The 26,523-nt window shown below is 37.0% G+C and overlaps 1 protein-coding gene across 3 annotated transcripts in view; it reads left to right on the forward strand.

Annotated features, from left to right (window-relative positions):
• Positions 1-26,523, forward strand: part of LOC121296783 (tetratricopeptide repeat protein 28-like) — a 406,425-nt gene that overhangs the window by 168,572 nt on the left and 211,330 nt on the right. The window contains exon 1 of one of the 3 annotated variants that reach the window (XM_041222563.1): positions 1,284-2,085. The exons of the other annotated variants lie outside the window; for them this stretch is intronic. Coding sequence (XP_041078497.1) covers positions 2,059-2,085 — 27 coding nt within the window. The 5' untranslated portion in view covers positions 1,284-2,058. Of the gene's footprint in view, positions 1-1,283; positions 2,086-26,523 lie in introns of those variants that run through there. 3 annotated transcript variants of the gene reach the window in all.

Consider the following 26,523-nt stretch of genomic DNA (forward strand, 5'->3'; position numbering starts at 1 on the left):
TAGGCCTGACATTATCCTTTGGCGAATACTAAGCCAGATTTTTTATAACTGGCCTTTCTGTGTCCGTGACTAGGCCTTACTTCACCACTAATACAAGGACGACTGATAAAACCGGATCATGAAGACAGGAGGAAATTGCTATCTTATCAGAAATGTGATCCCATCTTGATGAGCCAATAAACTTTGTGTGCTGAGAAGCTTGACATCTGAGCACTTGACGGTGTTTCTGTATATAAAGCTGCTTTCTGAAAGTCTGTTGTGAAATAAAATAGTATCAATATAGGGTAGGTCCCGTACCGGTACATTAGACATGCCATACTAACACATTGAAAGCCCCTTAGAGTTCTATGATGTTTGCAGTCATTATATGTGGTTCTAATTAAAATGACTCATACCGGTACTGTTTTTATTTGTAGTTTATAAGTCTGTGTGAAGGTGCTTGCCCTCCATTCTGCCACAGATATATCTGCCCAGGTGTGTGTGTGTGTGTAGATATATATACGTATATACACAAGAAGCTATCAAAAAGTAAACCTAACGTTCAACTAATTGCAATAAGAACCACTACAAGTCATTGCAGACATCTCGGAAAGGCAAGGGAACACTAGACTGTAATTGGAATGGTTGTTGAGGGAGATTTGTTTTAGCGAACATCTGGATTAGTCCACACCGAGCCTTGTAATCAGGAGACTGGGAGCAGGGAATGATGCCCAGGACTCTTCGTGTCCCTGTTGCTTTGCCTGGTCGTCAGTAATTATTTACTGCTTGGTTGTTGCCCTTCAATCTGTTCCCACTGCACTTGGCAGAGGATATTAAGACTCCCTCCCCCAACATCAAATGTGTTTGAGCTGGTTCTATGTATAACATAAATGTGCAGTATTTTGTAAAGTAACAAGCCATAGTTCATTATTCATACATTCGGTGGAAAAATGTGTGAAGTAAAGACCATTCTGGCTAGTTCAGCAGTTGGTGTGTATGAGGATGGATTGTTGAAAATGCAGTAACTGTATATTTCAAGTTTTTTTGGTATGTACAGTACAAGTGGTTATTGGATCATTTATGGAACTCCTTGGCAGCAAACCAGAGGGCAGCCCATTGCAAAAAAAAAATGATGAAGTAAAACTAAAGCCAAACGGTATGACTGTTCTGGGCATATCCAAAGATGGGTACAGCAGTAGATTCGTGTTATCCGGGCACTAGGACCCAACTTGTTTACTCGCTCAACCCCTCTCTCCTTCTCTCTCTCTCGCTCAGTTAGATCAGTGCCGTATGTGTGTGTTGGAGAAGGGAAGGAAGTGATTAGTGTAGTAGAATCCAGTTTTGTTGCTGTTGCAGGATATCCTTCAAGCTTTTCTCGCACAAATTCCTGGGATTTCTCTGCTTTTTTCCTATTTTATTTTTTACCCTACACTGCCGTTTTCAGGAGCGCTCTTAGGAGTTGCATTTTGCACGGAATGTACTTCAGGAAGAACAGCCAAGGACTGGAGAATTAATTCTAAACCAATATAACAAATATTTGGGATTGTACTTGAAATATTCCAAGGAAGAAATAAAAACTGCTTCAGAGGTGGAAGTTTTGTTTACTGCACTCGTGTCTGGTCCGCTTTTTTTTTTTTTTTTTTTTTTTTTTTAATAGAAAGATTTGGGAGTACTGGAATTCTTATTTTTGTGATATATTATGAAAAAATAAAAGGCTCTATTTAACTGCAAGTCTAAACGAAAATCCACTGTTTGGTTACATTTAATAAAATAACTTTGCGACATGACATTTGCATTATAGTTGTTAAACAGACGAAGCATATTTAGCAATGCAACATTGTAACAAGAAATATAGTTTGCAGAGTTTCCGATAAGTGATTTTCTATCCGTTGGATCTAATTTGACCCCAGAAGAAAACCTTTACCGACAATCCGTTTGCCCCGTGATTTGCTTCTGTTCTTTAAGAAATATGCTGCAAAATTGAAGGAGCAAGCAGCATGACTTGCAATTGCAACTCAATTGAATCTAAATCCACCGCCTATATAACATCTTGATGCTTTACATTTTTGATTTACAAATATGATGAAATGGCAGCCCCGGAAGAAGGTAAGTTTTCGTTTTAAATTAATTTCGTTCAGATTAGCTATATCGATTGCCTCTTGGAAAATGCATCGGATTCCTCGCAGATTGTGCGTTATTGACAGTGAAGTGACGTAGTCGATAGGTACTCAACTTGCTTTTTTGGTTTATTGGTTTTTTAAATACTTGCCCCTGTCAAGGTCTTATAACAGGTAATAAATTAACGACACTGTGTTAAAGACACATGTACAGCAAATTGATGAGGGACATTTGCTTTACAACAATGTTTAAAGTTTTAAGGATATTATAAAGTTGGCTATAGAATTAAATAATTTTGTGAGGGTTTATTTGAGTTGTTAATGCGGACAGATGTTTAACCTTTTCTGTGTATAGGAATGTCTGTACACCGGCGTTAGGTGTTCTTGTATTGCTTGGGGAGCTACAACGTGTCAGAAATAGAGTTTAGTATGTGACTCACAGACCGAGGGGAAAAAGTTATGATGCGATGCCCTGATGTGAGCTTGTTGGCAAGGTGTAGAACGGCGTTGTCTTCGGGGTAAGTTAAACGGTAGAGATAAGATGTTTAATTGCCCGAGGCTTTTGACACAGAGGTTCATACATCACACAGTATTTGTCCTTACGCGGTTCACAAGATCATACGAAAACCAATTTCAATTTAAGAAGGTGTATTCTAGGGTTTGCTCGGATATGCAATTCCCGTAATCTACACAGATAAGTGTGTAGCAATTTAATTGCGCAGGCTGTGCACAGCACCCGATCCCGGAATGAACATCCATATACAGTTTGTTTTATTGAAAACTCCGTGACTTTTTAATCGGATTTGTTTAGCGATGGAAACACGACAGTGTTACTAATATTAGATAATATAATTTTATAATAATTTAGAAAATGTGAGGTGTTTATTTAAATGTTTTGTATTTGCCGTTCAATGCCGATAGTGTCCTATGATGTCATTGTACCTGCACCTTAGAGGCGCATCCTGTTCGATATTGCTAATGTCTAAAGCCCTGATTGCGGATACTGCAGGATTTTGTTACAGTATATTTCAGATCTATACAGTAAGCCTGTTGCTTGTGCTGTTTGTGCATTTGCCATACTGAACTTCATATATGTATTCATAAATACGTTGTAATGATCATGCTCAGAACATATTTTAGGTAAGTATTCTCTATATTCCCTAATTCCTACCATTATTAAAAACTTTAGTTTTCTGTTTCTTTAAAACACCACTACCCCTCATTTAAATGACGAATATTTCAAAAAATTCGACAGAAACAAAAATGTAATTCCTCGGTGCCCCACGGGGGGGCGAACAGCTAAAGATAAAACTGAACATATGTTTTTTTAATAGCTCTAAAACAAATAGCAGCACGCACGGAAGTTTCGGCTTGCGTGTGAGTCTGCAGCCCAGGGCCTTTTTTTGTGCTCAGGTCCTGCAAGCTGGAATACACTGTTTGGTGTTAAAGTGTGTTTTCTTTCCAATAGACATTGGAATGACTAAAACAGCAAACAAGCGTGCACGAAAGCTTAATAGCAGACACACAACCTCTGTCTTAGTGGAAACGCTTCACTGTAATATTAAATATGCAAAAAAAAAACAAAAAAAAAAAAAAAAAAAAAAACTATAGGAAGTTATAGGATTTTTGATCTATTTTATTTTTTTGGTGTATATAACATGCGGACTTAGTTTAAGCTGTCAATTAAAGCAATTAAAGTTTCATACAGTGTCAACCGCTCCAAACAGTATTATCGTTCCTGTCAGTTCAAAAGCCGTACAGATCTGTGTTATAAAACGGTAATTTACAGAAACGCACACTGTTGCATGTTTTGTTTGTTGCAGTACAGGGAAGGAAACAGGAATAAACCCAGAGAAGGTTGTGTAAAAGATGGTATAAACAAGACTAGCTGGCTGTATATAGCATTCAGACTACAACATGTGGGATCAACAAATGCTGCAAAGGGATTGTCATTCACATTTTAAACATTCCCGTTAAACATTCATCATTCGTGACATAAGAAAGTTTACAAACAAGAGGAGGCCATTCGGATATCTTGCTCGTTTGGTTGTTAGTAGCTTATTGCCCAAAATCATCATCAAGCAGCTTCTTGAAGGATCCCCACAAGCGCAACAACATTACTGGGGAGTTGTCAATTCTCTGTGTAAAAAAGTGTCTCCTATTTTCTGGAACTCCATTTGTGTCCCCTGGTCCTTGTAGATTTTTAGGATAATATTATTGACCCATTCTTATTATTGCTAATGTCAAAACATAAATACACATTTTCTGGGTACATTTGTATTAATCTGTCACTATATTCAGAAACCATCAGTAATGATTTTTTTTTTTTAATGTTGCTCAAGTTATTCAACACATAATATATTTAAATACGGATCAATAAAACACAATCCAATGAATTAAAGAATTATACACAACACACAGGTTCAGAAACTGCTGCATATTATATCACACATTAGACACGTGCCTATTTCAGTTAGCCAAATGCTCGTTTCCAATGAACAGTTCTCCAGATTTATGCAGACATCTAAGTGACACATAGAAGGATGACTATATGTGTGGACAGACACACACACACACACACACACACACACATATATATATAATATATATCAGATATATATATATATATAGATATATATTGTCTTGGAATCCGCTTAGGTTCGTTTTGTCCTTATATAAACAGACCAAGACACAAGATTTACAATTTTAGTGTTTCTGTGCACTTCTATTATTTACAATAAATAAAAATAAACAAAACAGACAAAAAGCCTAACTCCACACAGGAGTGCTAACTAAACTTTTTAGGAACCTAACTGTACAACCTGGACAGCTAAGCTGTTTACCAGTTTCAAACCACACCATAAATTTAAGCCCAAACAAAAAAGTTCACACACCTTTAAACACAGGTTTCTTCAGTGATAGCCTCGCTTCACACAGACTGGAGACTGCCTAGAACAAACATTGTCCTTTAATCGCAGGCAGGTGGTACACATCTATAAATAGAACCAGGTGTATCTCTTCCTGGCTCCCTCCCATGGAATTCTGGGGGGTGTAGTTCCTTAGCCTCTCCTGAACTACATGTATTTTTCTTCCTCCCCCAGTCTGTCACAATATATATATATATATATATATATATATATATATATATATATATATATATATATTGATATATAACGTCTTAGTCTATAGATCAGATATTCTCAATAACTTAATCTAAATGATGTTTATAACAAGTTTCATGACAAGTGGATACATGGTTTTCCCAATATGTATAAAAATGTAGGTATGACATACGTAAGAACATTTACAAACTAGAGGAGGCCATTTGGCCCATCTAAGCTTGTCCAGTTCCTAGTAGCTGATTGATCTCAAATTTGTCAAGTTCGGTCTTAAATGATCCCAGTGATTCTGCCTCAACAACATGACTAGGGAACCCATTCCATACCCTCACCCTCAAGTGTTTGTTTCCCTCTGTCCTAAGTCTATCTCAACGTCATTTCCAACGGCGTTCTCTTCCTGGTTTATGTGCTGCACTTAAAGCACTGCTTAGGGTTAACCATATCATCAGATGGATGGATGTACATACAGACCCCCCCCCCCCCCCCCATATCCCCACAGTGAGATGTCATCAATGACTTATGCCAATTAATGTTAATACCAAGTTTCATGACAGCTAGACAAGTGGTTCACTACATATATGGAATAAATGTAAAGTGTGTCAGTGACGTACACTCTCCTGGTTAATATAGTGTCTACTGATCCATTTAATCTAGAGAGTTCAACTTTACAATGGGGTGGGTGTGTTGGAAAGCTAGGAACAAGCTTTTAAATTCATTTTTACACAGTGTTCTATTCACTCTATTCCCCTTACATAAGGCACCCAAGATGCTTTGTTTTTGTTCACATGTCCTCTATTGACTTAATATTTAGATAAAAAAAGAAAGAACAAAAAGAAATACTAATCTTGTCAGGTGTATCCAGCTGAGTTAGTTCTGCATTCTCCACCACCCAGCGTGTGATAGAAAACAGTCTGATTTATAACTGAGAGGTCTGTGTGTCAGTGTTGGCACTGTGGCTTTTCTCAGGCTTCAGTGTTCCATGATAATGATGAGAGATAATTTAATATTTTCATTTAAATGCAGACTGTCTGCTGAAACGTTCCTATATAAAATGTGCAATGAAAAGCTTAACTCTTGTAAAAGACATTATTTGAATGCACAGTGCAATGCTAATTGTGTGAATAAATTGTATTTATTGAAGACTACACAAACTGTTTATTAAAACGAATCCTTTCAGTTCTCTTGTGATATGTTGGGGTTTCCTCTTTCTTGGTATTGTAAATATTGTTTACTTATGTGGGGGCCAAAAGAAATAAAAAAAGCGTGATTAAAAATGTGTTAGAATCTGTGGCTATGTTTTATAGAGTGTGGCGGGCTCTTAAACCAGAAGGCCATTAAATAGTAACAAATGTTCAGAGAGGAAGATCTTAAAAACATAAAAAAACACGTCCCTTATCATTTTGCTGAAGATCGTTTAGTTTTACAGACCTTTTCACTTTGACTAGTGAAGCCATTTGTCATGTGCACTTACAGTACTGTTTCCAACTCAATAAGGATTGCAACTGAGAGGATTGTAATAGACAGCAGAACCGGCACCACTATTGGAATGAGATAGGGAAGTAATAGTTTACAGTTTAAACGTTTTCCAAGTGTTAAATGTTGAGAATGTTCATACAGTCTTTAGACAGCAGGATGCATGCAGTGTAGCGTTATTTATCACCATAAACACTTAGTAGTGCTACATTCAGAAATATATGTTTGTCATTGCATTTATTAAGTTTCTTTTCCAATGGCTATTCAATATGCATTCAAAGTCTTTTCCACACAGTCCTCATTAATATTGTAGTATATCATTAAAAGTATCAACACTAAAAGTATCAGTGGAGAGCTTCTCAGAATTTTTGATTGGTTACAAACATTCCTAATATGTTAAAGTTGAAATGGTTAAATATGTTTAATCCTAAAGATCCAACGTTTAGGAAATTACATGGAATCTGTCATCCCTAGAACAAGATCAGATTGACTTTTGCAGACTGGTTCACCCATGGAAATGTAGCAGGGGCCATACATTAAACTACCATAGTCCACTGTCCTAATCACATTAGGTGTCCGCCATTTGCTTCTGAACAGGGGAGTAAAATGACTTGTTTGAGATTCTTTGCTCAGTCCAAAGTGCAGTACAGCTCTGGCCAAAAGTTTTGCATCACCCTATAGAATTAACAAATTTCGCTTCATAAAGTCGAATGAACCCTGTTGAATAATGTTATGTTAACATTGAATTACATACCGCTTTGTAGTTTTCCATATACTTAACGAAAAACTGACACACATTGAAAAATGTGACGTTTTGAAATCTGACATGAAATACTGTACTACTATTATCATGGCTTCCTGCTGCGATGTCATTTTGTCATTTCTTTGTTACATGATGTTAAGTAAAAGATCTAAATGATGTTTATATATATATATATAATATATATATTATATAAACTTAGATATAATATATATATATATATATAGATATATATAATATCCTATATATATATTGCAACATATTTTCGTACCGGTATAATATGTACTGAAATTCTAGGTGAAGCAAAACATTTTGGCCATAAATATACATGCATTCACATCACAAAGCAGGGGCACAATTCAGAACAGGTAGCAGCTCACAGCCCATCTACATATGAACAATATAAGAATTCCTTTATTAAAACCATGTGCTTACAACTCAATGCAGGCTTAGATTTAACATGCAGAAGGAACAATAAAAGCCCTTTATTTTGCAGAGGATGTAGCTTGCATGTTATGATTCATAAAAAATAGCTCAGTGGCTGTCCTGCTGGAACAGGCTTTATAATTGATTAGGCCTTTTCAAGTTAGGTTTTATCTCTGTTCACAGCCTTCTCATGAACCAAGAGAATGCGAGTGGAGATCAATAGAGAAGCTTTAAGGAACGTTTTTTGAGTCTGCAGCAGCATATCTGCTTCAGTGCTTAATAAAGGATTACACTAATAACTTAAATATCCCATATTTGGGAAGCCAGGCATACTCTCTTTCCTTTTGGTCCTCTCCCAGTGTCTGCCAGTTGAAGCTCTTGTTTTATGTTTGGAGATACAGTCACAGGCTGTGTTTGAAAACAGGTCTGGAGTCATTTCTATAGGGCACAGTTCTGAAGGATTTATGAACATCAGAAACACATTGAAAAGCAATAGAGGAGTACAGTTAGCGTGTTGAAAAGGAAATGCGAATTTCAGTACCCATGTACAAATTTATTATATATTCACACATACATATTTCACTGCAGTGTTTTTTTTTTTACATTTGTCAGCATCCCTGTATTTATACTCATGAGCGTTTTTATCTTTAGTAATACTGTATCGTTTATATGTAACAGGGCTGGCTCATTTAAAACAAACATATTTAAACACACATATCCGAAAGAAGTGATACAGGCTTTAAAATGAATTTCTTACTTCGTATAGGCAGCCTCATTTGCTTGCTTGTATGTTAACTTTCAGAATATTAGACTTTTCTGAATACATATTTAAGCACAATAATTGTTATCCAGCACATTATTTAATATACTGCCACAGCTAGTTGTGTTTTAATATGAACAGCCAGTAAACCAACACAGGCCAATCTTAAGCTTATCCTCATTAATGTAAATAACTGTTAGTTCTTTCAATATTGTAGTGAAACATACACAGTACCCCTTCAAATGACCTGTTAAAGAAAGGAGAGAAACACTCTTTTGTATTGCATGATTGGGTGTTATTTCAGACATCATTTATGTGTTGGTTTCCACTGCATAACACCTTTCTCATACCGGCATTTGTAAATGCTGATATTTGAATATGTGTCGTTTTTCAATCAGTGTTTGTTTGAATATTCCAGAATTTGTCCCAGCACTAATAATGGTGAACGTTTGTGGAGATTTCTTCTATGTAATATTTATGGGCAGTATGTTCTGTTGTGCAGTTCCAGGGAAGGCCAGGAGGGTGCTGGGGGTGCAGTAAGCTGGCCCAGGGGGGCCGGTGCTTGAGTCTGTGGTTAGGTTCGTTACCAGGACAGCAGAGGGGGAGGAGGCCTGCATTGTTCTTACCCTTTGGTTGAACTTTGCCAGCTGTAGATGCTCTGATCTTCAGCACTGTCCTTACCCTGCACCTCAATGAGTGTGTGAAGCCCCAGCACCAATTTGAAAAAGCATATATTGTTACTACTTTCATAACTCATAGGTTTAATATTGTTTCGCTATTACAGATAATTTCCTTTTTCTACCGCAAGCCAAGAAAGGATTACATACAAATGTGCAGCAGGTCTCGTGGAATGTGTGGAGCTAGCTGATTCCTGATGTGGTTAGACATGGTGTTAGGGGTAAGACTGTGCACCTGGGCTGCGTTTGAACAGCTCATATTTCTAAGGAGGCCTGACTTTGAAGTATTGAAGTTATTTTTGCCTGCTATGCATGCAGTTGCGTGCTACTGTATTAATACCTCAATAATATTTGAACCTTTTTCTTATGAGGGTAATAGAATGTTAAGTGTGCATACAGATAATCCAAATATTCTCAATCAGTACGTTTATACTGACATGATATTCTGCATACTGCACTTGTATGTGGAATATCTACAGTACTCCACTAGAATTCCCTGCTAACATGCACATTTTGGTAGTATTGTGAATACTGAGTGCTGATAAATAGTGTTCATGGGCCGGAATCCAATGTAAACAAATGAAGTTCAGTTTGTACGTCTCCTACACTACCCCCTGGGAGAATTCCACCATGCTACATACTACAAAGAGACTTTTAGTATTATGCATATAGCTGGCATATACCATCTGGCAAATATGACATACTCATATCTGGAATTTATACTCTACAGTAGTCAGTATGCAAAATCCTAAATGGAATTGAAAATTCATGTGAATTTGCTGATTAAGTATATTATATTTTTTCTGTGCAAAAACCCCCCCAAAAAACCAATGCCACAACTGGCATCTTCATTTCACCCTCCAAATGGATTTATGTAATGGTAACTGTCAAAACTCTAACCATGCTTTCACTTTGCTGGATTACATTTTGCTATGCTTTTACTGTGGCAAACCTTTAGAAAGGTATGACTGTACCCTTTTCAATAAACTGGTTTAGAGTTTCAGTGCCTTTGGATGGTAGATTTTGGCAGATTTCACAGACGATTTATCGGGATTTCCAAAGCAAATATACTGCTTTTCAAAGAGAGATTTATGCTGGCATTCAAACTGCAGTGTTTGAAAAGAAGTGAAAAAAAGCATTAAATTGCATTTGTTATGCTGCCCACAGTACATGTAATTATATGCTAATGTTCGCTTTAAAACCAAGTTAAAATAACAGAAAAACATACTTCCAACTTCCAAGGCTTTGTCCAAAATGTATAAAATGTGAATGTCTTTCTTAGACAAACAGAATCAATTTGACATGTTGACTTGTAGCTTAAGGCTATCACATTTAATCCATTTAAATAAATTCAGTGTTATATGCTTTATTTTATGCTTTTTTTTGAGTATTTACCTTGCAAATGCTTATTTTTCCTTTTGCAAGTTTGGCAGAGAATGATACTCATTTTTGCATCATTATTAATGGTTCTTTATGTTGGCATCAGAAAGAAGATACCAAACTAAATGTGTACACAGAAACCAATTTCCTAATCAAATATCAGACAGATATTAATAAGAAGCAAAGCACTGAAAACACTTATTCAAAACCAATGATCAAAAATAACGAGTGGCTTGAAATATGGCACCACAGCGATTAATTGATCAATGAATGTTAAATTGGGGCTTGCAAAAAAAAATCCATTGATCAGTAATTGCAGTCATTGCAGTCAATAATCGATCAGTCGATTTATTGCTGCATCTATGCCAAGGTGGATTCTTCCAATGCTGAGTTTACAACTGAGGCAGGAGGCTGAAGTGTTCTTACAGTGAGGACTTAAATGATTGCAATAGCTCAGAAAGGCATACGAGGCAGTAATAAACAACACTTAATTCTCACCCTCCCCTTGAAGTCACAGGTCAGGCAAGAATAGCAATTGAATCCAGTGGTGTGCTGTGCACAGTAAATAGCACCTGCTGTGCGGCATGCTGCCATATTTATAACTCGGAATGCTGAGCAGAAACGGTCGAGTAATCCGCTGTTCTTGCCCACATCCCTTGATACTGGAGTTGGTTTAAGGGAGAGGAGATGGATACACGGAAAGAACGGGGAGTCTCCCAGTGCCGGCAGGAAAAGGGAAAACAAAATAAAGGCTTGATTGATGTGCCGGGTGTAATAGAAGCCATTTAGGACTAAATGTTTAAAATGGTGGACTATCTCCAAACACATTGACCTGCCCATTTTTACTAAACTGTGACAGACACACACAGTATTACAAGACCAATTACAAGGCTTAATATTACATTATACCAAGTGATATAGTGTTTTAAAAGACCTTTCTTTACCTTTGTATTAGTGATATCAACATTGTCACTACCCTTCTTGTTTTTTTCGTTCTTTTCTTGTTTTTTTATACTTTAATGTGGGATATGACCATATAACCTGGAGCACTGATTTGGTATCGGGATGCCATACTATAACTGGTTATAGTGTAGTGGTTGAAAAACCACGATATCCCGAATTAAAGTAAATAAATAAAAAAAACAAAGGACGAGTGCCAGTGATAGGATTGCTGATATGCAAATGAATTTTAAAGCCTTGGTTTTCACTATGATAACTACTTTATCTCACAGTGTGGTTACACAGCATAGCGTGTTGTTGCAGAGAAATGCATGCGATATAGTTCGTTTAAAGTACAGATTCCTTATGTTAAAGAAAAGAGCTGGGATAGTGCAAGCTGAACTTGTCTGCTGTATACATATCCCATAAATACATAAACATGGTAGCTCAATTGCAGCCCTGTTCTCCGTGATGATGTGGAAAAATGGGAAATTTAACAGAAAACAAAAGCCGCTGTTTATGAAAATACCAGGCATTGCTGGGAAAGTACGACTGCTGAATTATGTAAGAGAACAGGGCTGAATTATTTATCAGTAGCCACCTTTAAATGTAATTGTTGGCATGTGTAAGAATCTCCCGATTCTGCTAGCGGTGTCAAAGATTATGTGCCTGGTTTTTGAAAACTCTGGTTCTGAGCCAATAGCCTGCATTCCCAATTTATCAACACAGCGCAGAAGGGAGGCATTTTCTTTTGCTGCGTGATGATGCTGTTTTTTAATGTAAGCTAGGGCATGCTTAGTATACAGGTTTCATGTCTCAGTTGTAATATAGCACCTGTCTAGGTATTTAGACACTAGGTGCTTTTCTTCCTGTCTAGGTATTTAGACACTAGGTGCTTTTCTTTTATTCACAAAATTACCGCTGGCACTAAGGTATTGGCTTTATACAGTGTACAGTGTAGGAGGTCTAAGCTGAAAGATTAAAACAGCCAATCGACTGAATTTGGAAACTGCTGACAGGGTGGTGGGTTGTTACAGAATTTCTGTTAATGTAGAATCCTATTTGGCTTAATTAAAATCTATCTGATATTGTTTATACCCCACATCTTTTTCTGCCATGTATGTACACATTATAAAATAACAGGTACCAACTGACACACATTTCTGTATATAAAAACTCCTCAAAACACTTTAAAAAGTTATACTGAATGTAAAAGAAAATGTCTGCTTGACTTACCTTGGCCAAATTATAGAGGCAATAAATGATTACAGAGATATCAAAACAAGAAACCAAACACACCTTGTAGGCTGGTTCTGAGTTCGGGAATCCTGTGCAAGCTGCAATTTTATTTATTAGCTGTGTGACCCTTTGAAGGCCGTTGACTCTTTGTGAAACACTGAAACAGCCAGCAGGAGGCCCAAGAGGACTCCTGGATTGTTTATTTATTCAGGGCTAAAGAGTAAGCAAGCCTGGTGTGTCTCCTCGGCCCTGACTGTGTTTGCTGAGCCTTTGTAATGCCTAAACAATAACTGACTTGCATGTCTAACTCGAAGCGGTGGCTGGACAAAAGAGGTTTTAATGAGTTGTAATAACGCAATGATGAACAACTGTTTGAGCACACCAGTAAGGCCTGTGTCGAAGGAAACCAGGATGACTAAAACAGCGAATCTGTTTTCAGTTTTGGGAAATAATACAGTATTTAGTTAAAAAAAAAAAAAAAAAAAAAAATGAGAGAGAGAGAGAGAGAGAGAGAGAGAGAGAGAGAGAGAGAGAGAGAATCGTGTTTTCTTTTCTCTTTTCTGAAGGTGAAAGTTTTTGTCCTTTTTTGTGTCTCTTTTATTTCAATAAATGGGCCTTTCCTCCTCACAACTTATGCTCTCTCCTTCAGAGAAACACATTGGAAAATGTTCACTTCTGTATGCTTGTCGTATCTGTAAGGTTGTTGTCTTCTATTAAGACTTCTAAGAACTGTATCTGTAGTAGTTGTAAAATGTCAATTGTAATGAACCCAATGTTGTATTAATATGTGTTTATCAGGTGGTACGTTTTCAGCCCCTCTCTGGTGTAGTGTTCACAAAGCAGTCTGTCCTGTCAATGATAGAGGCTGGCAGAGTGATCGTTAATTGTAGGGAAATTACAACTGGGAAGGCCTTGTGCGGTAAGTGTAATGACTGTGTGCTGGATTATTTATATGAAGAGAGGAAGCGATATAAGAAAATTAAAATCCCAACTACAAGGCTTTTATACAGTTGTTTAATCTTTCTTGAAGACAATTTCAGTCCACTTCTTGCATTTGTATTCATCTTTAGCCATGGGGGGTGCTTATATCTGTGTCAGCATGGTGAGATTATGAAAACATAGTCGCATGGGCCAAATGCAAAACCAAAGGAGCTTCAAGGAAAGCAGCATGTATCTGAATTGAAAGTTGGACACCTCCTTGTGCAACTATATGGTATGTATATCAGACCTATGTTCAACAGTATTAATAAAAGTCAGTATATATTAAAGTTTATATTTACTGACAGCTGAGCTGACAGGACAGTCTTGAAAACAAAATGAAGAACTGTTCATCTAATAAGTTTGTTTTTCTTTCTTTCTGAGACCTCACTTATTAGCTGAGCTAGATCACCCTTAATGCAGCTGCAATTTACGATGAAAGAAATTAGGAAGCTTGCTATGCTGCAATAATCCCCTTAAGTATAATAAGTGCTTTTGTCACTGGTGGATATTCAACAGCGTAATCCAGTTGAAGGCTTGGTTGCATGTTTTCAAGAGGGAAGAGCTCTTACGTGGTGTTACTGGGACTCAGCTGAAAATCATCTTCAATCTCCTGCTCCCTGTTTTAGGAACTGTATTATAATGAGGAGGTTCGCTTAGCTTTCCCTGGCAGTCACATTAACTTGAATGGAGCCTGAAAGAAAACATCTGTTTTGGTGGCAAGTCCCTCATCTATTTAATGTTTCCTCCTAAACAAACCCGTTTTGTTTAACACTTGCCCTACGGAAAGGAAGTCCTCTGCTTACATTTTCTCCTCCAAAACCTGACATATTAATAACTGCATATCTTAACATTTGACTACAGAGATTATGCCAGAGAAGATATAAGGAACTTCACTTATAAATCCTTAAATGATGCATCTGTGAGTATTCATTTGGCTTTGGTAGCAACTTGTGCCTCCTTGTGAATTGTGGCAGAAGACAGTGTTAGAAGAACTGGATAGCACAAGCAGTTACTGTGGACTTGCCCATTTAGTATGCAGAGTTTAGCCTTCGGAAGGTAAAACAGGTGCTGTGAATTTTTTCACAGGGCATAATTATGAGACTAAATGTTTCTTTCAGGCTACAAAATTAGCTTGCCCTTATAAAATAATTTTCGAAATTCTGCCTAGGTAATGCAATTTATGAACTGAATGGCAGATTTTATGAAGGTTTTAGATATTGAATTCTATTAAAAGTTTATAACTTAATAGAGTGAAGTTTAAACCAATAACAACTTGTAATATAGGGATATTTTTCAATGGTTAAATGTTTTTTGAAAATGGTTACATTTTAGAATTTTGGTTTAATGTTAAACCAAATATATACAGTACATCAGTGTTAATACAGTATTACATGCTGAGTGTATGCTTCAATAATTTTTCCAAAAAGTTATTACCTCACACTGTTTGTTTAAACTCTTCAATCAGAATGTGTTTGGTGCGTAAATCCAGAACAAAGGTCTAGTGATGCAAAAGTACGGATCCACACACAAAGAAATACAACGTTACATGGTTCTAATTAATTTGTATTTATTAGTTAAAAGCAGAGAACAAAAATAACAGAAATGTTTCAACTCACAAAAAGCCGTCCTCCGTGTTTAAAAGTAAGCAAACAATCACCACTCTTAATATAGCTGTCTACATGATTGGATACTAGTGTGTCCAATTAACAATCAAATAATTTCAGGGACAAGGATAATTGATCTCAACAATGATTTAAAACGTCAGCATATTATATCTTTCACATTAATCAGCCCAAAAAGGAAATTAAATCAAACTCTTCATTCACACCATTCAGTGTCATTGTATTTAGGGTTTGTATCCAGAAAGATTCCTGTTGTAAGAGTTTCTTATTAATATCACCACCTCTTCTACCAACTAATACTTTTTCAATACCAACACATCTTAAGGAATGTATATTGTGTTTAAAGTCATAAAAATGTTTAGCAGCTGGAGACTTTTGATCCTTACGTCGTATTGAGCTTCTGTGCTCGCTAAAACAAACTTTCAACTGAGGAGACGTTTCAGTTCCAGACACGGGTGTTGTACACATACAGGTTATAGTAATTTGCTTTAAAAAATAAAACAACAGTAAATGATTGGTTTCATTTATCTATTCCAAATAGGTTGAAAGTTCTTGTTCTTAAACCTCTATCTAATATGGTTTCTAATATTAATAGAAAACAATATGTATTTTCAGCTACATTCTCAATATATGGCACTCAGAACATGCAAAACAAAAGCATGCATTTGCTGCAAAAAGTCATTTTAACCACTGGTCCCTTAACAACTGAAACCATTGTGGTGCAGTTTAGGTTATGTTGTAGCTATAATGGCTGGTCATATATTTGGTCACGTCTTTGTTTTCAGGGTATAAAACATTAGAGGGAATGAACAGTAACATTCTGAAAAGGGGCTGGAGTTTTAGAGAAAATCATCTGTCTGGTTAAGAGTTAAGGTCACCTAAGCTCATGCTTTGTTTCAGCTTCCAGTCTTTTCACATCAACTGTTTAAGATTGAACACTCAGACCCAGCTTGGGGAATGGCATAGGGTCATTATGAAAGGCCACTGGAGAAAAGCAGCTTTCATATGATCAAATAAGAGGTCCCTCTAAAAGCAAAATGGTCCGTTATCTTTTTAAAATAATGGTATGTCAGTCTATCATTCGATGTATCAGATAGCAACTTAAAATGAAGTAGACAACTGTTTCACCTTGTGCCTTCATTTGCCTCCTACCTTGACAAAAAACATTTTTTAAAATGTACTCATTTATTTTAAATTTACTGTGCCAAATTTCACCTGCCTAACCCACAGGAGCTTCAGACCCAATGCGACGCTCCCTTTAGAATCCCCAGCAAAGACCGACGACTTCGCACAGCCAGGACACAAACCTGCGTTGTGTGACTCACCCTGCACACCAAGCAGCTCTTCTTTTAGTTGAGAAACTCGGGAACCCCACCTTGACAAAACTCCCTCATAATAAGAGTGGAGTTTTTATCGGCATCAGCTTTCATAATAAAGTGCATCAAAAAATTGAATGACTTTTCAACTGTGATGTCTGCAAATAAAGATTTGGAAAGTGGTTTATTTGTGTTTTTATACATTAATACAAGTAGAACTGTGTGTACCCTAAAACCCATCTCTGAATTTCTCTCGCATGACAGCAAGGGTGAAAAGGTGTTTAACTGCTCATTGTAAAACCAGCAGGGTGAATTTATGACAAGAGAAGCCCATCACATCAAGAGATTCTATTTTTAGATTTTAAATAACAGGGCTTTACATAACATTTAAGGTTGTCTTTTAGTTTAGATTTCATGGTTTCTCCATAACTAATTTTGAATTAATGTTACGGAATCTGAACCAGTGCTATATCTGAGGGTCTCTGTTTTTACAGACAGACCCCGGTGGAGTCAAAACATGAATATAGCCTGTAATAAAGCTTTATCGTCACTGAACACATGCTTAAGTGGGATCAGATTGTTGTTGGAGACACTTGCTTTGCTCTCCTGTCTTGTGGTTGTGGTCCTGATCTAAGCCCTATAATGGGAATTGACACATGCTTACAATATATGTATATATTTTACTGGGTGGGACTTGCCATTTTTATAGATGAAATAACATTATACAGTGTTCCACCCGTAGGGGAAGTTATCCAGATTTTCTCTCTGTTAGGCATGGTGTTAAATTAATCAATGTAGTCTGTCTGGTGAGTCTGAAGCACCATCCACAAAGCTTAGTTGCCTGTTGAAAATGTGTGTGGTTATAGATTCTGTCTTTGGACAATAGTGACACAGTATTGGTTCCATTGGTTAATGTTGCATAAATGATCTCAATCCGACAGTGAAATAGCTCTTTTGGATCAAGCCATGCTCCACTTGAATATATCACTAGCGGAGAATTCTTGAAGATCTTTGACCCTCTATCAACAATCAAAATAATGTGCAGCAGTGTGAGACTCTCTCGCCTGTAAGACAGGGAGATGGTTTGAGAATGATCTCTTATGAAGCCCTTTACTTCACCACATTCAAAGCACATCAATATATATATATATATATATATATATATATATATATATATATATATATATATATATAATATATATATATATATATGAAGTAACTCCCTACACACACAATTTTAATTGCAATAACTAGGAAAAAGATCATTATTTTTCATTATCTGTAATATTATTTTATTTAGTAAAAAAATAACCTGCTTTACTCTTGGTTGTAAGCAATTGTGTTAAAGATAACAGAGAAAAATTGTATTGCAAACTGGTAGGTGCAAGAAATGAAGTTGCGTGAAAGGTTAATTTGACTGCATCCTGTTCTGTGGTCTTGGGCGAGACATCTTCAGGTGGCGAGACAGAGTCCCGACAGGTCGAGTTTGAGAATCCGGTCTCGAGTCCTACAGCACTGGAAAGCAGGTCCTAAATCTTTACTGCACTTCTCCTTCAATACTTTTCCTGGAAGTTGACATATTGCCACTGTTAAACTCGCCAGTCTTTTGCCCTGGTGTTCCTGGGGTTCACCTCTGAGTTGCCATTCCTTGAGCCTCGCATGTTGGGTTTAACAACATCCGAGCCTCTGGTAGATGCAAGACATCCTTTGGGAACATTAGCTGTCCTTCTCAGCTACCTCCACATCCACAAGGTTGTTGAGAAGGGTTTTTTGTTTACACTGGAGCACTCTTTAATATTTTTAGAAGATAAAATGGATGCATGGCATTCTCAAAACAATTTTGTTTCCATAGTTCACAGGAGATTGTAACAGTAACGAGTGGTACAAAAAACCAAGGCTACGAACTGGTTATTATATATATATAATAATATCTATATATATATATATATATATATATTATAAGATATATATATATATATATATATATATATATTATAGTATATATATAGATATATATATATATATATACATATATATATATATATATATATATATATATATTATATATATATATATATATATATATATATATATATATATATATATATATATATATATATATATATATATATATATATATATATATATATACATATATATATATATTGCAAATCTGTAGTTGCTACTTGCGTCGTTTTAAATATAAAGGTACGTGGTTTGACAGATGTGCCAAAACTCAGGTTATTTCCTAAAGCCATAATGTGTAAGATGTAATAAAAAGTTATTCGTGTGACAGCTACAGTGTTTAATCAGAAAAGCCTTCATCCGCATTACACAAGCGAGAGAAAGGTTCCACCTTAATTTTCAGTGAGTTCTGGCAATGTCAATAAATTGCGCTGCCATCTTTGTCTCACGGGAGCCATGAAAAATGAAAGGACATGCAGGAGAAGCAGTATTAAAATGCTGTGCTTGTAACCTAACCAGGAGGACTATAACAGTAATACTGCAAAAGCCAGGAATGTCCTGAGAGATTACTAAAGAAAAAAGCCTGTCTGCGTAATTTGCAGTGCATGTATCTTTGAACAGTACGCACCTTGTATATGTGTACTCTGTGAAGTGTGTGAAAATGTAACTGTATGACAGGCAGAAAATACATACCGAACATCACACGTCTGAAACCAGAGGAAGGTTAATATCATTGTCGAGCTGAAGCAAGCAATTGCAGATGATGTACATAATAGGCCACTGGCAGTGTCAGGGGGGACAAGAATTTAGACACAACAAATGAAGGTACCTACTGTTCAGTAAGTCTAGTAACATAAAACTGCAAAGTAACACAGGATGTGTAAATGTTGTTATTCTAATGAGAGATGAAGGGCACATTTAGGGTTATGACTAGGGACCGAGGGACTTAGCACAATATCTGGTTTGAATACTCTTTGATGTGAATAATAGGGGCTGTTGTCTCCAGTGGTCAGAAAGATATTGAAAGCCATGCACCTTGTGAGTGCTTGTGTGGAATTGTTTCCTGTAAACCTTTGTTATGGTTTATTATATTTATACCGCAAGTTGAAGGAACAAAGTGGTTCTTAGAAAATCAATTCATTTTGTGTAATGAAAAATAGTCCATTACAGCCCATCTGGTGATAAGGTTTTGAAGGATCTCGGTCAGTCTGACCTAGTGATACAGTACTTTCATTTGAACTTGGTGTAGAGAGTGGGTGGTAGTGATGGTGCAGCTGTGTGTTGTTTTTCCATCTTGTGTTCATCTGCTTCCTGCATTGTACTTCCTGCACTGTAGTTTGAAAAAGATATCCTGCTCTTATTTATAATTGCTTTTATTATGCCCTGTCAAAGCACTGCATTCATGTTTTTGTTTTTGCTTTATTCTGTAGTATTTCTTTTGTGTTAGCTGTATGTTCATAAAGTACTGTATAAAGTATGACTTCTAGATGGCTCTACCTTAGGTGTAGTACCTTTTGAAGGATTCCATAACCTCGAAATGCCAATTTAACTCTCCAAGAGAGATTACTAATCATAAAATCAATCAAATTTTGTGCTATAGAAGTTTTAAAAGGCTATTGGTGCTTTTATTTAAGCCATGGTTTTCTCATTCCTTGGATCTCTGAAATGCCAGCACCAGGCTTTCAGTTTGTATTGATCTGCTCTACACCAAGAGGAGCTGTTCGTTAACAGAGTGCAGTAGCAGCCATTATTTTTCGCATTGCCTATAGAGCACAAATCCCACGGGACACATCCTTTTTATCCAAACACCAAACATGTCAAGGGAAAGTGACGAAAAATGGTATCTAAGTCTTTCCAAGACTCAATAGAATAAAGTTTGAGGCCTGTTTGTCTGCAGCTGACATTGCTGCCCCGAGAGGTTTAGGAAATCCTTCATTTTGGTTATTTTACAATAAATTTCCTCACAGTCTGCATGGTTTGATTGGAGTAACAAAGCTTTGCCAATCATACATGTAAACATCGCAAAAGATGGCCTTCAAGAACTGTCACTCTTGGTTAGTTGTTGTTGGCCAGTTGGGAGTGTATAGAGATGTTATCTGTCTACACCATGCACAAGACCGTGGAATAAAGATGTAGGCTGTGATTTAATAAAACGTTCTGCCAATTTTGCTAGAAGAAAAAAAACAACCTGCAGTGCTAAACAACTTAAAATCTGTAAGAATGAAATTCTGTGCAGAAGCAGGTGGTTCAAATGAAGTCAGTTTACACTAAACAGATGCCAACGCACATATTTCAGCCACATTTGAGTCAAATGGGAGAGAAATAGATTTGGCCTTTTTTTTTAAGAAATTTTTTATAGGATTGTTTGAAGTTTTCTCCTTAAACCCTAAAGGACCTTCTGTGTCTGACTCTCTAGAAACACGTGTGCCTCTGCTTTTTCTCTTTTATGTCAAGTAAAAAGGTAGTTTTTATGAATACACTTTTTGAAATCGGCTGTGAAATGATCCATGCTAAAAGGGTGCACAATGTTCATAAGATGTTGCAAACTTAAAATACAGACGGCATGGCTGGTTTCACAAGACATAGATTAGCAGTAATCTTGGACTCCGTAATGTTATTTTAGGTAAAGCAACCCATGATTAGTACTAATTATGATCTATGAAACCAACCGTTTGTGTGTTAATTCAAGAGCCCCTCTTACTTCTTTCTTAATTTACTTTCATTAACAGCTTGCTGGCCTTTAAAAAAAAAGGGGGAGTAACTTCTTAGCTAATCTAGTCCACTGTGGTACAGGGGAGGTAAGAAAACATCTTGGTCATTACCCTTTACATGCTGTGAATTTGTATTTGAGTATCTGCTGAACTATATCGCTAGTGTTTGTTAATGAATGTACTTTGTTCAAACCAGTCTGGATATACCATTTCTGGTTGAAATCGCTCATAGTACATAATTTGTGCAGTACCATGAAAAGGACAACAAAATATGGTGTAAACTCCAGCTGGAAAATAGCTGTATGTAATGGAGCATATCTCCATAAATACAAAAAAAAGTGACTTGGACTCATCTCTTGCCCTGGCCTCTAATGTAAGAACATCTCAGACATGCCCCCCTTGTGGCCTGAATCTTTGACTGAAATTCAGCTTTCTTGAGCCAGAAACCAGGTGAAAGGATGTCAGTTATTTTCTTTTCTACCAAACTGCTGTTCAGTGACCCAGAATCCCATGTTAACAAAATGGTATGTCAAGTATTTTGCACTGCGAGTCCAGATTGGTTTTAGATTGTATTTGTTAAGCAAAAGCAGAAAAAAATACGGCTACAACACTGCTGAAAATAGCAGCAGGAGCTTTGAACTGGAACATGCATTTGCTGGTATCTTACTACAGTATATTTACAACTGGTATGTTAAGCCACAGCACAGCAATTGGATCAGTATAAGACATAGGCAACAATTGCTTATAGTAAATTCGTTTTTTGTCCTATTGATAACCTTATCCAACCAGTCATTGCTGGAACTTCCAACATAGTATTATACAATTGTAATGTAAATACGGTGACGTGGTATTTTTCATAGAGCAATGCTATTGAATAGCAAACATGTACATTCTGGTCAATAAATACTTCATCGTGGATTAATAACCTTTTTTTTCATTTTGAAGCAGAGGAAGCTCTGTACAGCAACTATTGCGATCCCCACCCACCTGAGCCTTACACTAGCTTTCTCTGTAAATAGTAGGATTTTCTGTATGGGCCTGATACCTGCTGAACAGGAAGGGGGCTTACTTTGCTGTGGCAGAACGGAAGTTTCCCATGATGGAAAGTTAAAAGGCATTGGGAAATGTTCAGTGCATTGGTCCTGTGAAAGGTTTTGACTGGGGACTCTCAAAGTGTAATTGCAAACAGACATTAATTTCACTCGAATCTCTAGACAGCTGTGTACAGGAGGGGTCACACAGGACAGAGTGTGTCTGATTTAGTATGGACAGTTTCCTGGGTTTTATACCATGTATCTAATTATACAGTTTTAAGGTCCCACATTCCTCTGAGGACAGTGGCATTGTGAAGCATGATGCTGTATCTCTTTGGAATACATGGCTGATAGGAGTACTGGGTTCCGGGTAATTGGGGAAAATAGACCTCAAAAACTGTCAATTACTGTCATGTGTTTAGGGTCTTGCAGCTTCCGGCTAACCTTCTAGATCTTTCTGAGTGTAAATGGAAAGGAGCTTGGAGCAGTGCAGCTCAGCTTTGTTGATTTAAGATGGCTGCAATGTCTGCAATAGTCCTTCATTTTTCCCAAGCTGAACGTCAGCATATCATGTACAGATCATTATGGCAGATTGCATTTAAACTGTCAGGTGAGCTGCAGAACTGGAGGGGAGTGCAGATGACTCTGAAAGATATAAAGGCACCGCTGGATTGTTCATTACATGCTTGAGGTACTTGTTTTTTTTTTTTGCTCAGGTCTGTCCTATTCCACAGAAACAAGGTTGGTGCGTGAAAGTGGAAGATTGTTGTTTGAATGAATGCATGAATGAATGAATGCATACATGTCATTAAACCATTGAAATCAAATGGGATCCGCCCTGTTATCCTGGCCCATTTTACTATTCCTAGCCACCTAAGGCACTTCTGGAAGAAACTACGATACATCAGTCATGTGTTATAGTTTTACCTCAAAATGTAGTACTTGAAGTCATGGGCGTTTATTTTTTGTTAGAACTTCTGTAACTTGGTGACCATATGTTAACAAGGAATAAACAACAAAAATTACTTAATATGTCATACTCCACCACACACAGGCACAGGAATTGTCGATTATAACCTCAATACTTTGTGCTGTTTATAAAAGGTCTAATTTTATTGAAACTCATTATACTGTTTATCCCTAAATAAGAACGAATATCACCTTTGTAATTAACTGATTCTCAGTCAGAACACTTGCAATTAGAGAAGCTGTCTACTGTGGACTCCTTTACTGTGGTTTCTTTGATGAATCCACAGTTTCTCAGTTGAATCGTAGAATCAATCAACTACAAAATCAAAGGCTGACATCATAGAAAAGCCCAGGTTCTTAGGGGCAGGGTACACCCAGTAAAGATGGAGCATATGTACGTTGAGAAGAGCCGGCCACTTATAATTAAAAGACTTTACTGTTAACTATATATTCCGAGCAATAATGTGGACCGTTTGATGCATTCTGTCATGCTGTTTGGTTGCAATCCTTCAAAACTACTGGCATGGTATTGTTTGGGAAAGCATGTTCAAAACTACTGGCATGGTATTGTTTGGGAAATCTTTTTAGATTGGATTTACTCTTTGTAAATGGTAATGGGAAGAGATAATCGCTTTGGATTCCGGTGTGAAGAGTAATGGCAGTGTTGGAGTTCAAGGGTAGTGTGCAAGGTCAATAGGTCCCTCACTCATCTGGATTAGCTTCACCATAAATGGTCTTATTGGAGTTTCACAAACATGTAAGAAACGACTGTAGGTCATGGTAATGATATGCCTACTTCAGGCTTCATATTGCCCCCACATTCACATTCCAGGATATAATTCTCTTGCTATGGCCAAGTAGATTCTTACTGAAGAGACCTGCCTTGTAGCATCTGCATTGTTAGAGTTCCAGTACAATTTTCAGTAACGCTTTAAAATGACTTCTGTCTGCTTTCTGAGGTCCAACAACTATAAGCATGTGCTGTTTATAAAGCGAGGTGGGCCTGTTTTCTACAGTTTTATTTGGGGTTAAGGTGCAGAAACATAGTTGACTTGTATCTGAATTAAAAGGTAGATTAATTGAAGAATAGTCATTTAAAAACCAATTGTTTTGGTTAGTCAAGCTAATGGATGTAAAAGATAGAAAGTAAAAATTATGTTTCCCTTTTGTAACAAATAAAATATATACTTCTCAGGGCTGCTTTTCAGCTGTTCCTTGTGTATTTTCACAGCATGTACAAGAATTGTGCATTTTCAACGTGCCTGCTCGGTGTTCTCCTCTGGGGAGATCTTCCTGAAAGGAAAGGTTCCTGCGTGTTAGCTGAGCTAAGATGTATTAAAGTCTCCTTTCCACCCAGTGAGCTCCTGGCAGAGTAATCTGTTGGGCTGTTCAGGCCTGAGGTTTGCATTACAGTCAATGTAGTCGTAATGGGCTTCTTTGGAGTTAATTGCAATGGAGTTTTGTTCTTTTGGTGGATTGGTTAGGGAGAGAATAGAGAATAATGAACTCAAAGCTTATGGATATGCAGCAGTGTGAAAGTGTTGCACTTTGATTTCAGATAGATAACCGGATTGCATTGCAGTGAGCTAGTAGTCTTTGTTTAGATTATCTGGTGTCCACATTTTATGTAGTGCTTATGATGGAATTCCAGAAATATGGAATTATGCCCAAAATACCAGAGTGCTATTCATAATCACTAATACGGTGATACTAATCTAGTGTAAATGTAGTTAAGTCGTTGCAATCTACCACTCTGCTGTCAATCTCTGTGACTTTTGATGAATGTGCATTGAATTAAAATTACTTATACTAGTAAGTAGTTTGTTAAATGTCAAGAGAAAAATATTCTCATTCCCTCAACCTTATGAGAAACACACTGGCATATACCCTTTTGCTGTGACAAGGAAAATAACTGCAGTAAACAAATAGACACCTGTTAAATGATGCCACCTTCAGTGTTATTCCATTAGTTAAAGCTTCTGTAGTTGTGAGCTAGTTAATACAGCTTAACTAGCTGACCACAAGTAGCATTGCATTCCAGTACCTAAAAGGTAAAAGATGTTAAAACCCAACATTTCAGACCAGTTCACAAAGTAAATACACAGAACTTTTCCTTTAATGCACCTAACCGTGTACAATGGTAACATGGCTGGCAGCCCCACACTTCAGCATGGCCGGCTGAAGAAAGAGAGAACCAGTTGTCCTCTACTGTACTAAAATAAAAAGAGACCAAGAATGTAGTGCTGCTCGTGTAATTATTTCAAACACTTGATTAAGGGGTTGAAGGTCATTTCCAGTGAGTGCGGTCCATCTGTAGGCTGTTTTTGATTTACTGACTCACTGCTCTATGCAAGCTGTTCCTGTAATAGCAAAATGAAAATGCTTAGGCCAGTTTTATTTTTAACTTGTGATTCTGATTTAAGTGTTGATTGCTGCATGTTTGCTGGTGTGCCTCTGAATGAAATTGTAAAGTGGGGTGGGGAGGGGCTAATGTCTGCCTTTTGATTCTGAAGACCTAAGTTTAGGTTTTAATTTTGACAAGTTTATGTTTTTCTAAATGTTTTACCTTCCCTACATAGCTCCGACCTCAAATCAGTTAGGGGCTCTCTGTACTCCGTTTAGCAAACTCACAACAACTGGGAAGCCTACAACTGAATGTCAAAGATTGCTTCATGTTCCGGTCAGGGGAAACAACACACATATGTGGCTGCCTGTTCAGTAGTCATTGTCATTGTCACTTTTCATAAGAACCAACATTTTAAGACAAAACCATAATGAATATAATCTGGAGTATGTCTCAGCATGTTCTTCCTGTGCCCACGATTGTGGGGAGGAGGCAGTGGAAGCAAATGTGATTGAATGAATATAACCTACACCAGTGAAGTTATGAAACAAATGGACAAATATTTTTGTCTCACTGAAAAATAAATAAAACTAGTTGTAACAAGCATTAAATTTCAGCTCTAACTGGACCTCTCAGCATTAATATATTGTAGGGAGAACAGCAAATGAAACCGCGTGGTCTGACTGCCTAACCAACCAACCATTCATCTTGC

This window comes from Polyodon spathula, chromosome 22, assembly GCF_017654505.1.
Source record: "Polyodon spathula isolate WHYD16114869_AA chromosome 22, ASM1765450v1, whole genome shotgun sequence".
Taxonomy (NCBI): Eukaryota; Metazoa; Chordata; class Actinopteri; order Acipenseriformes; family Polyodontidae; genus Polyodon; species Polyodon spathula.